We start from the raw sequence: 13401 nt of genomic DNA on the forward strand, positions 1-13401 counted from the left end.
GAGAACCAAAGGGCACAAAGAGAGAGAGAGAGAGAGAGAGAGAGAGAGGTTGAAAGCAGGATGTGAAATGGTGAGCATAGAAATAGGGTTGCATTTACACGACCGGGTGAGCGGCAAAAGCGGTCGTGGGAAACGAGCTAGAGAATAGGGATCGTCAGGACAACCAACCAACTCCAATACCCCCCAAGCCCAAATCCAAACCCCACTTTGCGCCAGCAAAACTATCAAACTAAAACCTTAAAACGTTCCACTTTCACATTTGTTTGGAGATCAAACTGCCGTTCTGTCATATGTTTTTGGGTTAATCTTCTTTGCATGTCTAGAAAGTATGGTTTCGTACGTCATTCAGAAGGGAGAAGCATTTGTTAACAAAAAAATAAGTAGATTACTTATCTGAGACTTGAAATATGGTAAAATTATTGCTTTGGTAACTCAACTTACAGAATTTACAATTATTTCCATAAACTTTTAATTTTATTAAGTAATTTGTACTTTTTCGATCAAACCACAAACAATCGCATCACCACGTATTTAAAATACTATTTCATTTTTATTTTTATTTTTTAAATTTTTTTTACTTTTGAAATTAAAAACATAAAATATAAATAAAAATCGAGACAGAGAAAAATTAAGGAGAAAGAGGAACGAAGGTACATGAGAAAGTAAGAGTATCTAATCACATTTTTTTTTCAAATACTATATCAATAATTTCATTATATTTCGGATATCAAATGTGTAATTAAATATTTTTCAATCATAAAAAATAACTAGAAATTCAACCCTCTCTCTTTTTATATATATAAAGAAATTTACTAGTTTTAGTTGTTTAAAGTTTTAGAATATTATCCTATTAATAAATAAATAAATATTTTTATTTTTAGTTAAATATTTTTGAATATTAAAAAATACTTATAAAATTATAATAAATAAAATACTATTTAAACGAATGAGTCAAGTTGAATTTACACTTAAATTTTGATAGAGACAATCTATAATTTAGCTCTCATATTTTCTTTTCTTAATTAATATTTTATGTATAATTTCAATTCTACGAGAGATTAAATTATTAATTTTTTCAATAAATAATAAAATATTATTAAATATAAATTAATTAAATAATTTTTTATAATTTTACTGAATAAAATTAATAACATAAGTTATCTACAAAATATGAATTGAGAAAAAAGAAATTGAATTATGTGAATTGAAAAAAAAAAGAAATGTTAGGATGCAATTGAAAAAGTTGAAACTGTAATGGTTGTAGATGGAATTTATCCAATTTTAATATTTGTAGATAGGTAAATCCGCGAAAAGCTTTCTCCTTTCTGCACACCGGGAAAACCAAAAATGCTAACTAGCAGTTGCAGAGTCCAACTCCCTCCTCAACTGCTCCTTAAAATCCCACCCTCCGCGCCGCCAACGGCCAAAGACGGCGGCCTCCTCTTCCGCCAGAAACTCCTCTACCTCCAATCCTTAAACATCGACCCTCACAAAGCTCTCCGCCTGAATCCTTCCCTCCGTTCCACCCCTCTTTCCTCTCTCCTTTCCCTCGAACACTCCCTGTCTTCCTTCGGCCTCTCGCGCACTTCCATCGGCCGTATCATCGACATGTACCCTCTCCTCCTCACCTCCGACCCTCTCCCTCCCATCAACTTCCTCCTTCAAGAAGTCCCTCTCCCTCTCCCACGCCTTCCTCTCTCCCTCTCCCGCTGCCCTCGCCTCTTGCTCTCCTCCGTCACCACCCAACTCCGCCCAGCGCTCCGTTTCCTCACTTCCCTCGGCCTTGTTTTGAATTCCCATACTACCCTTCTCTTGGTTTCCAACGTGGAAAACACCTTGAAACCGAAAATTAGCTTCCTTCAGTCTCTGGGTTTTGACGAGCCGGAGGTGAACCGGATGGTGGTGAGGTCACCCGGGTTGCTGACTTTGAGTGTGGAGAATAATATGAGGCCTAAAGTTAAGTTTTTCTTGGAGGAAATGGAAGGTGACTTGAAGGAATTGAAAAGGTTTCCTCAGTATTTTTCGTTTAGTTTAGAAAAAAAGATTAAGCCAAGGCATAGAGCTTTGGTGGAACATGGGTTTAAGTTGCCTTTGTCGAAGATGTTAAAGGTTAGTGATGGAGAGTTCAATGCTAGATTGATTGAGATGCGGTTGCAAAGAGTTCAAAGGAGATAGACCTTTTTGTTGTAAGTTTTTTTTTTCCAGTTCTTTTTGTTTCTAATTTGATAGTCAAATTTGGTAATTGTTCATAATTACTACGTTTCTCATGGAAGAATGTATAGTTTTTGTGATATTTATGTGATAGAGGAGGTTGAATCTTATGCAGCCACGGAAAGGTGCAAGGTAAGCTTAATTTTATATATATATATAAAAAGAAGCCTTTTTGAAGGTTACAAACTGAGTAGATTGGAATCTTATGCTGGAATATTTTCTTGCTTGAGATATGGTAATATGTTTGCATTGGGACCTTTTAAGTCAATTAAGTTGCTTATGCATGAATAGTTGAGGTTCAGTGTTTTTACATTTCCCCAATATTCAAGATATTATAGAGAACATGTCTCGCTGTGTTTTGGCAAAATTTATGGAATTCTAAGAGGCTCTTCATGTATAAGTTTTTAATTTGTAGAGAGTGGAAAGTATTGTGATGACAGTTCAGCCATTTGCTGATAAACTCATTTTTTTGGAGGGTAAACTCTGTCTATCATGTTTTTATCTTGCACAGCTTGATCAGTTTAGTGTCCTAGCATTGTAGGATTCTGCAATCCAACAATGAGTTGAGAAGGTAATTTGACACTGGTTCCAATTTTCAAAATTTGGCTGCTCCAACGGTGTCCACTTTGAAATAAATAGTCATAGGATGAATTGAAATCTTTTAGTAACATATAGAGTAATGAGATGAAAAAGGAAAATGGTTGTCCTGTGACTATATTAACTCTTGAGAGACCCAAGGATTGATAAAGCATAAGAAGCATTTTGATATGTAGTTTCCGTTGCTGAGATTGAATTGAAATTTGTTTCAAGGGCTAGTGCTACGTTTGTAATGTTTTTGCTCTTTTTTTAGCATAAATGCAATGGTGCTAAGCTCTCAAAGGGTGCTCAAAAATCTACTTTAACCATCTCCTTAACTTTTTCATATTGTCTCTCTTTAGATTCAACCGTCACTTTACTATATTGGGTCTATTAATGTTGTTGATAAGGCTGAAACTAGCTGTTAGCTGGGTGGGATTGCTAAGTCATAAAAAGTGTGAGCAAAGATATAAGCAAGAACAGAAGCTGCAAAAAGATTTTGAGAACTGAAAATTTTCTGAAGCTGGGGTGCCTGTAAAGCATCTTATTTACCCTTTGCAATGTTCAAATAGAAACAAAAATGTAGGTATTGAAAACTGTTAGAAGCAAAGAGTAGAGCTTAAAGGTCGCCAGATTTGGGACCTAGAATGTTAATTTATTCCTCTCATCTCCCTCCCATAGTCCTCCCTTTTTCTATACCAAAAAACTTAGGTGATATCATATTGCACCTCCCCTGCCTCCAAAATTCCTTACACTTGTCACTGCCATCCCTATAATGGGCCCTAAGTGGTAAACCAGTGATTACTGGTAATCTGCATAAGAGGAGCTTGTTAAATAAACTCTCTCTCTCTCTCTTTTTCAAATCCTACTCTTACTAGATCTTTTGTTGTGTATTTTATGGCTTAGACCCTTTCAGTTCTAGGAGCTATGAGGTGTCTACTGAGCTGAGGGATATCTTGGTTACAAGCAGGCACTTCTTGTTCTTATAGGAGATTTCATCATCATGTTTTAATTTAATCTTTGCTTTTCAGTACTTTCTTATGTCATAGTGGTGGAGGTTCCCCTGGCTCTCCACCTTTTTGTGTGGGGGTGTGTCTGCATGTTGGGAAGTTCTCTTTTTCTCTTTCCCCCACTCCCTCCCCCATGCCCAAGAAACTAACCAATTCATTTTTTGGCAGCTGTCTCACTTTTATTATTTCTATTTCATATATGTTTTCTTCTTAGGAACTAGGGACTAGTCCTTTTAAGGGTGTAATGGACAGAAAGGCACGGTTTGTTGTCACTTGGCAGTCGAGTTGCTTTAGGTATAATGTAAAATACTATTACACATGATTAATTGACAAAGAATTATTTTGTGAGTGACATATGATACTCAGTAACTTGACAGGGATAAGTACAATGACTAATAGTTTGGTTTTTACTTTTATTTATTAGCTTCGTTTTTATCATTGCTAGGAATTTTGGCTTGTGTCATTATAATGCTCTTTACTTGGAGGGCCGCTTGGTATACATTGAAGGTGGTGCCTTAGATGCTTCATGGGGTTTTAATACAGGACTTGATTGTAATTGATGTGGAGATCCCCTTAGTCCAACAGATTAGTATTATTTCTATTCATGGTAAGGTGGCCTTTACTCTAATTTATCGACTCGAGGGCTTTAGCATGCTGGAAATAAGAGAATGCTGCTAAGAGGATACTTGGACTTCAGGGATTATGAGAACCAATATAGCATGCTGGAAATAAGAAATGCTGCTAAGAGGATACTTGGACTTGCAGGATTACGAGAACCAATGTAGTTAAAATACTTGCAGTATGTCAAAATGGTGAAATCTCTTGAAAGTTCTGTCAACTATTTTCTGAAGGAAGCAGCACAGATCATTCTCAACATGTGTAATAGTAGATCAGGTTTTGCCAGTGGTTATTATCCCTCCAACGGAGGATTAAGGTCCACAGTTTAGCTATTCTTCTTCTCTTGGCCTTGTTCATATGCAAAAAAAAAAAAATGGTCATATTCTTGTAAAAAGCCGATGAAATCACGATGCTTTTGGAATTTCTTTGAATTATGGAAAAACTGAAATTTATGAGAGAGGTGCCTTTATCTTTTGCTCCATTTTTGTGCATTAGGAAGAAGGATAAAAGGATATGCATACTCTAAGGAAAGAGTTAAATTGGTTTATAGCTGAACATGCTTTTTGGGAAGTGAATTTAATTTGGTTCTTATCTTTTAGTTTGAATGTGAGGACTATTAATTTGATGGCTTCTAAAAGCACCAAAGATGGCCTACGCCTTTATGTGAAGTTGAACTGCCTGTCTTTTAAATGCATAGACACATTTCTCCCTCCCCTCTTTTTTCTCTTTGAAATCAACAGATCTCTTCTTTTTTTAGCTTTTCATCCATCTTTACTTTCTTTCCTCCCTTCTCTCATCTAAGTAATGCTTTTTATCCATCTTTATTTTCTGTCCTCTCCTCTCATCTTAGTAATGCTTTTCATCCATCTTTATCTTCTGTACTCCCTTCTCTCATCTCCATCCCCTCCCCCCACAACACCACACCCCCCCACGCCACCCCCTCCCCCCCCAAAAAAAAAAAAGAAGATCAAAGCTTTTAATTTTTCTACCTAGTTCATCTTTTCAGCCCTTGTTGGTTATGCATCATAGATAGACTGTTTGCGGAACTTTGGAGCCTGGTGCCTCACCTTATGTTGGGAGCAATGTCTGTAACATAATATTTACATATTACATTTCAGAAGGTTGAATTTGAGCAACTGGTCATGGCCATTTATCTTTGATTTCTTTCATATTTTCTGACTGTTAACAAATAACAAGTTTCTGTACACAACTTTGTATAATTTAATCTGCTTTCATATATTATATCTTCGAAACTTTGTATCAAGGACACCACTCTGAGTGATATGGGTATCTGAACTTTGACCATAATGAAATCTGTTGGTTAGATAGTCATTTGCTTAGTTTATGTGAAGCATATGAAAGCTTATATGATATGCTCGTCATTGGAGCCACCATAGCCAAGCATCTGCAATATAAATTGGTTCTCCCATACTTACTGCCCATATGAAACGAAAGCTCTACTTATGTAACTGCCAGATGCAGGCTTTGATGCATAAAAATGTTACTAATCCCTACATTTCTGCTGTAGTTTTCTATTGCTATTAGTATTGACATGATGATATTCTGTCTCCTAGTGGTGGGGAACTCGAACTCGCTACAGTTCGGGAGAGCCACATGACTCTCTGTTCCATATCCTTGTCGTGCTCCCCCTATTTCATGTAGTTTTTGTTGTTTCTTTTGTAATTGGGCCAAATCAGTTGTAACATGAATTCCCTGTCTTGTTTCTGTTCTGAGAAATGTACCTGCCATCGGTATCTTGGCTTCCATGAAAACTTGTCATCTCTTCTTGGGCATTCATGAGTGTTTCGTTTCAGTTTTCGTTCCTGTGTCAGGAGAATCTTTGTATAGTCCAGCTCCCTGCACAACCATCACACTTCACAGTGTCATCAGTCATGGGGTTACAGAGCACAAAACTGAAATAATTATTGCTTCCAGAGCTGAACTGTCCATAGAAACAAATACCCAAACATTTAATCACCAAACCTTCTGCTATTCTTTTACCAAAATTGCGATGTAAATGTGGGAATCAATGTTAAATGAGGACAAGTCTTATCCTTAGCCAATAAATTTTTACTGTTACTGCTAAATTATGGCTCAGGTGTTCTTTTTTCCCTTTATTCTCAAAGAAAAGAGATATTAACATGTTCTTTAAATGGTAAATATATGTATTTATTGTTGAACTAAATCCATAATAGATAAACTCGTAAAAGGATTCTATCATCAAACATTATTACAGTCTTAATTTTTTGTTTTAGTAAAATTGAATCTTAGAACAAAACTGTCTTCACTGATTAATGCTGAGATTTTTCCCCTAGGATTTGAAGTGAGCTGATGCCATAGTCGACAGGGAAGCAGCTAGGGAAACATCAAAGAAAATGATCGTCCTCTAATGTACTGGTTATGTTTATTATATGTTTTTTGGGGGTGGGGAGGGATGGTATAGAGGCATTCATCTCTCCAACGAGAACGGTCAAGGACCCTACAGACGGCCAATTATCGTTAATAAAGTGTCACATCACCATGTACAAGCTGCTTAGGCGTAGGGAGAGCAAGTTTATCGGTTCTGATCCCACATTTCCCTTCAGAGCAAAGAGGAACATTGACCCCATTATCAGTTGGTTTTTTTGGTTTGTCACTGCTGTTTTGCATGGTGCTAGGGTGATTCTGTGCACAACTTTGCCCCGGAATTCAGCTTTAGCATTACAAGGTCACGAAATTAGTCCAGGAAGAAGGGAGAGAAAATGTTGGAAGTCATGAGATTGCAAGAGGATGAAGATGTTTATCTTGAACCAAGCAAGAGGAGGGGGGGGGGGGGGGGTCCTTTACTTAGGGACTTGAATCTTAGTATGCTTTTGAAAACCTTGCATTGTTGTTGTTTTATTTTTACCAAGGCTTCCATAACATATATCCTTATGTTAATGTCACTATACCCGGTCTGAAAATTATACATGTAGCAAGGATAGACAACAACACACAAGCCTTTATTGTACGGTGTCCAAAGGACCATGAACCGTTGGGCCTGCTTTGTTTGTTCGGAACAGCACGATAGGGGGTCTACGCACGTGGACAGGTACAATCACTTGTTCCTCTTTGCTCAGAGAGAGAGAGAGAGAAAGAGGGATAAGAGTTTAAACACTGTAGCAAATAAGCTATGTAAACTATTCAAAACCATCAGGTGCAGACAATTCCTCTATGTTAGTAAAGCTGTGTCTCTTCCCCAATCAATGAAAGAAAATCTCAAACAAAATCAGCTCCCTGTCCTTTCCCCCTCCCTTGCTGCCCATATGCACAGTTACTTAACATCTTACAGCCCTATCAATACTGTACAAAACAAGCAATAGCTTATTTTGTTTTTCCCCAGCCCTGCCCCTAGGTCCTTGGCCTTTTTTTTTACTTGGTACGGATTACTATTCAAGTCAGGTCTCCAAGGAGAGTAACAGTGAGAGAGAGAAAGAGGAGGGCGGTGGCCTGGTGGGTCTTTCTCACTTTCTGTCAAAAGATTTTCTTTTTGATGATGGGCTTTAAAAAAACATAAATAAAACCCCCCATCCTCCCTTACCAGACCATCCAGTTCACTATGACCTGCTTACCTGCAAATCATGAAAAAAAGAGTCGGGAAACAAAACCTATATTTACTATATGTAGTATTAATTTTGACAATGACTCAATGAGGTCATATCTTTTTAAAGCTCTTTGGTTTCTGATCCTTCTGTTTCAGAATGGTTACTGACCGTTAAGGCTTGGGACAGTCTAACTCCTCACCTTTTATTATCATTTTTTTGGCATCACCAGGCCTTTATATCCCTCTCCCTGAATGGATAATTCACAGAGTTCAGTCTATGAAAACCCTGTTTAACCCAACCCCTATGCCTGCTGACTTCAGCTTGTTTTCTACTTTATTGGCATTTGGTTTTTGAGTTTTATAACTTTATTAGTGTACCACATGCCGGGTATGAAATTATTACTACTACAGTATCTCACCATATCTGATACTGTTTATTTTGTAGTCTTCATTTTTAGGTTCTGCTGTCTCTCCTGCTAAAACTTAAATGCCAAAGAATCTTGCTAAATCCAATTTCGTTTGATTTTTTTCATCATGCATGTTCAACCTTCCATGGTTTCCAAGCCCCAATGGCTCTAATGCCTACTACGTGGTTAACTTTAATCCATTGATAAGCTATGCTGACTTCAGGTTTTGCTGTCAATTCATGTCATGGAAGAAGAAATGTTGTGACCGAAGCACATTTTGTGCTTCCAGTCTTCTTCTAAGGTACTATCAGTTCATGTGGCAATGCCTTGTTGCGGTGAGAGAAGCATTAATGTGGTGCAGGCATCGGTCGCTCAAATTTAAGGAGTGGGTCTTAAGAAGTTACAGCTATCCTTGAGACTAACTGATCAGGTCTTGGTTGGCCTTGGAAATTGTCTCCAAAGACATATCTTACAGTCTCGTCATGACTTGTGACAATAGGGTCTGTAGTTATATTTTTGAACTTTCCTGGAAAAGTTCTATCCAGGAAATACAAAGAAAAAGAAAAGTACATCATTTTTTCTTAATTACTACTAGCAAATCACGTTTTCAGCACAAAAAGAATCATAAAATTTTGGGGTTTTTCCTCTTTTTCTTTTTCCTGGTTGGGTTATGGTGGCCAATAACTTCTTGCACAAACCCCCCAGAGTTAATCCAATAGGGAATTGAGTGAGGCACATCTCTCAGAGTATGGGCAACGCAGCCTAAAGTGCTGCAGCTGCTGTTGAGACCTCAGACAAAGTTAACTGACTTCCATGCTTGATATCCAACAAATGTTAAAAGGAAGCGAAAGCCCCAAGCATATGATGTCTGCTGTTGTCTACCTTGTTGGCTCTCTCCAACCTCCTTTTTTCTTTTCTTTTTCCTTTGCTTTGCCTTTGCAAATTGCAATATCATTTCTACTGGTTGGATTTGTCTTGTTCTTGGGGGCTATGAAAGGGGGGGGTACCCTTCAACTCCTTCAGGAGCAAAGGCCTTGCTTTTCCATATGGTTCCAAGGGAACAGCCCCAACAGAATCTTATGGATCAGCCCTACTATTTATATGGTGGGTCATCCATATCACCAATGTGCCCCTCTTTTTTCTTTTCATGCATTGTGGCTCCCCCAACCCCCTCTCTCCCGCAGAAAATATTGATTAGCCAAAGCTGTTTCACATCCTACATGGCTCATTCCAAAAGCATGTTTCTTCATTTATGGTCGGTATTAACCAACTGAAGCACATGTGCTTGGGGAGAGGATAATGTTGTGGGAGCCCATCCCCCCATCCCTCCCTTCTTTACCAAGAAACCTACTCTTTACTAAGACTTGAGGCCTCCCCCCCCCCCCNCCACCACACTGCCCCAACTACTTTTATCCAACAATTTTGCTTCTTGGTTTGGTAATTCAACAACATTTTCATCACAAGTTTCACATCATGTGACAAGAACCCGTTTGATTTATAGTTCCATTCAGAAATTTTAGGCTTTTCTGCAGGCCATGAGGTTTCCAACTCTTCACAACTTGTATTTGAATTTCCGCTGGGAAACTAGCTTGGCTGCTCGAAGATTGAAATACCCCTTGTGTTTTACTGGTTTAGCGAATGACCAAACTAAACTAGAAATGGAACAAATTTCATGACGATGGACTTAAGCCTGGGGGAGTAAACTAAAACCTGCCCTTAGCAAAATGATCATGAAGGGTGAAGTAGGTATATAAAAAATAGTATTGATTCAGATATCATTTATGGTGAAAGAAAAGAGTTCATCTCTATCAGACGGCACACCCACAGAAGGGTATACAACTTTTAAGATCAGCACAGTACCATCGATTGTTCGACTATTCATAACAGGTAAATATTTATAAACTTATTTATGTATCATTGATGAGTAATCAAACAATCGAAACTCTGACAAAGATTTAGATCTTTTGCTAAGCAAGCATGAACTTGGTTTTCATATGCATTTCAATGTCAATGTCGGTTAAGTTAGACATTTATAAACGTACTGGTTACAGATTTATGATAACATACGCATTTGGCAGGAAGAAGAGAAAAACAAAAAAAGAGCATGGTTTTTCTTAAAAATCCCATCAGCTCAAAATCAATCTTTTTCCTTCTGCTGGCTGCAATTAACTAACCCTTGTCTGTTTATGGTGATAATTTATTCAAGCTTTCATTATTGTCCTTGCGGTTTCCAGTGCTTAGGAGGCAGCGTTAGAACAATAACTAACAACATCGCCCTTCCCCAAAATCCAAACGAGGAGAGAGTGGGATGGGGTGAAAACATTTTCCTGGTTTGGTCTTTTGGCTCCGAACGCGAGTGGCGTCACGACACCAAGACAAAAGAACTAAAGAGGGCAAGAGAAGCATCCTATGTTTATGTCTTAAAAACCTCCTTCTGCCTTTGGGAGAGAGAGATCCATGCATGGCTCTTCTCCACACGTGCGAGAAAGGGCCACACGTGGAAATATTGAAGCAGTAAAGAAGACAAAGCTTCACTGCTTTGATTTCGGGCAAAGATATCCCATATTGCTGATCAGCTGATATGCATGATGATAGCAATATATTCTCCAAATACTGCAAAAAAAAAAAAAAAAAAAGATATTATTATATGTTTTTTTTAACCCTGACACTGTTTTAACATACACGATGGTGTCTGAAAAGTTGGAGACCGAGTGATACTTTTGTCCTTTGCCTGAAAATGTAACTACATGGTCCTTTGTTTTTTCAATTTGGTAATAAGGGCATTCAATTGCCTAAGCTTTCTTTCCCCCCAAGAACCCAAATTTCCTTTGTCCGGTCTCACATGTCACAACTAACCTTTTTCCCATCATCTGTTTTGAAGCAGCTACTGACTAATGAAGAAGAAGTTACTTCTTCAGGCAAATTAAAAATTATGTTTTGTAAATTTTTCATAAATGGTCAGTATGAAACAACCTGTCAAAATCTTTGAAACCCATCAAGGTTCTTCCAATTTTGTGGCTTTGTTCAAGTATTGCAGCTCCATTAAACTCTTATCCTTGGATGATTTGATTTTACCCTTAAGATTTAGAGTTAAAAATTTTTCATGAATAGTATAATATTGAATTTTTGACATAAAATTATGAAAAAGTATCAAATAAGATATGAAGTAAGGAGATAATAAAAAGAGAGAAAAGAAATTATGCAAATGTCTATTGTTCGGTAAAACACTAAATTAGCTTAAACTGTCCAGCTCACCTAGTAAAGAAAAGAATCATTAACTGTCCAATCTTGTCATTTTTGCTTCCTTGGAAATGCTGCAGGCACCAACTTACAGGTTTATATATGGACCTTATTAAATTTTCAATTTGTCAGTTTTTCCATTTATCTACATGCTGTAAATGTACCAAAATTATTATTTTTTTAATTAACAACTTAATCAGTAATGAATCATTGGTCTCCAGCAGTCAGCACAAAGACAACCAATTTTCAAGAATTGTATGTAGGGTGATAACATTCTGTTGTTGTTGTTGTTGCATGGAGGATAGATGGCATTACTCAAGTCTGAAGAAAAATAGGAAAAAAAGAAAGCAGTTTGTTATTATTCAGAATACAGATTGACAGTATAAAATATTTTGTTCAATGATGTTTGATAAATATGACAAAAATAAAATGAACTGTCTTGCCAGTTCCCAATGTCATGATGACATCAAGACAACCCTATGATCTTATGGGCGTGTTCACATACAAAGAAGTAAGTTTAAAAAGAAGAAGAAAAAAAAACCCACCATTAATGAGCAGTGCAGGGAAAACACAGAGTAAGGGACACCAACATGCCTTCTTTGGTTTGGGACCCCATGGGCCTCTGGTAAGAGTTTAACAAAGAACAGAGCTAAAAGGTAAACTTATATGTATATATATGTATATATATATATATATATATATATGTGGAGGGTCTAACTCTTTTCCTTTTCCTTTTTATATATCTATTTTTAGGGTTGGGTGCTTTGTTTTCCCAAATGAAGTCAGGATTGTGTTTTTGTTTTTCAAAGTTTTTGACCAAAGACTCTGTCCAATTCTTCCAACATCAGCAATGATGGTACATTCCTGTTATCACATTAAATGTAACGTCTGTCATTAGGTTTCCAGTTAGTGAAAAATGGGACCATCCATTTCATGCAAATTACAATTCCAAGTCATGTAATGAAAGAGAAAATTATCAGTCTTTTCACATTTTCTGGTTAAAGGTTAAGGACATTCCTTACATGGAAATATGCTCATGCTTTTAACTGGTTTAATTTGGGTTTTGATGTTTGTGAATATGCCCAAGGTTTTACTATTTGTGAAGTTACTTCACTGACCTGACTCCTCGTCATCATCATCATCCTCCTTTTCAAGTTATCAGAAACTATCGAAAAGTTGTTTCCCATTTTAGGTTCCACGAAGTCATCCTTCGCACTATTAATGGCAAAAAAATGACTGAGAGTAAAAGGAATGGGAGCTGGATTCTGGAATTCTATGGTAAAAAGCTTCTTCTTGTTTCTTTTTTATTATTTCTTTGCATACTACTTTCCATAGGCCATGACGCATGACAGAGGCTTGGTGGGCAGCATACAGCTGATAATTGTGTAGGGCAACGTGTAAACTGTAAAGAGAAGTTCCCAAACAATGACAAGATTGAATTGTACTGTTTTAAGTTCTTTGCAATAATTGATGTTCACTTATCTTATTTAATTTGGTTAAAACTCGTTATCGGTTTATCTAATTTTTCTGTTCTGATGCATCACATTGCTGACACTGTGAGATGTATGTACCTGCATACATCAGGAATGCAAGAAAAGGAATTCTGGGTTTTAGAGATTTAAGAGAAAGGTAGCTCGAATCTAACCCCAAACCCTGGATCAGGTTTCACCTTGGGAAATCTCTTTACCTTTCTTTTATTCTCTTCTTGGTGTGTTTACTGTTTCAATCTTGTAATTGTGAAAAGAAAAGGTAAAAACAGCTTGGAGATATTCTAGCT

At 37.1% G+C, this 13401-nt stretch overlaps 1 protein-coding gene across 5 annotated transcripts; it reads left to right on the forward strand.

Moving 5' to 3' along the window:
- Positions 1311–8623, forward strand: LOC18610381 (transcription termination factor MTEF1, chloroplastic). Of its 5 annotated transcripts, XR_001926824.1 has the most exons (3): positions 1311–2186; positions 4019–4091; positions 4243–4896. XR_001926824.1 is itself a non-coding variant. In XM_018116487.1 (2 exons), exon 1 carries the CDS (start codon positions 1348–1350, stop codon positions 2173–2175), a length of 828 nt encoding a protein of 275 aa, XP_017971976.1. In that variant the 5' UTR covers positions 1311–1347; the 3' UTR covers positions 2176–2186; positions 8608–8623. The 5 variants fall into 5 exon arrangements, 4 of the variants coding, with proteins under 4 accessions (XP_017971976.1, XP_017971975.1, XP_017971973.1 ...); XM_018116487.1 differs by lacking the exons at positions 4019–4091; positions 4243–4896 and adding an exon at positions 8608–8623; XM_018116486.1 differs by lacking the exons at positions 4019–4091; positions 4243–4896 and adding an exon at positions 6731–7023.

This window comes from Theobroma cacao, chromosome 2 (assembly GCF_000208745.1).
Source record: "Theobroma cacao cultivar B97-61/B2 chromosome 2, Criollo_cocoa_genome_V2, whole genome shotgun sequence".
NCBI classification, from domain to species: domain Eukaryota; kingdom Viridiplantae; phylum Streptophyta; class Magnoliopsida; order Malvales; family Malvaceae; genus Theobroma; species Theobroma cacao.

Bases quoted from the DNA above. Each gene is read 5' to 3' on its own strand.
- LOC18610381 (XM_018116487.1), top strand. From the start codon at position 1,348: ATGCTAACTAGCAGTTGCAGAGTCCAACTCCCTCCTCAACTGCTCCTT.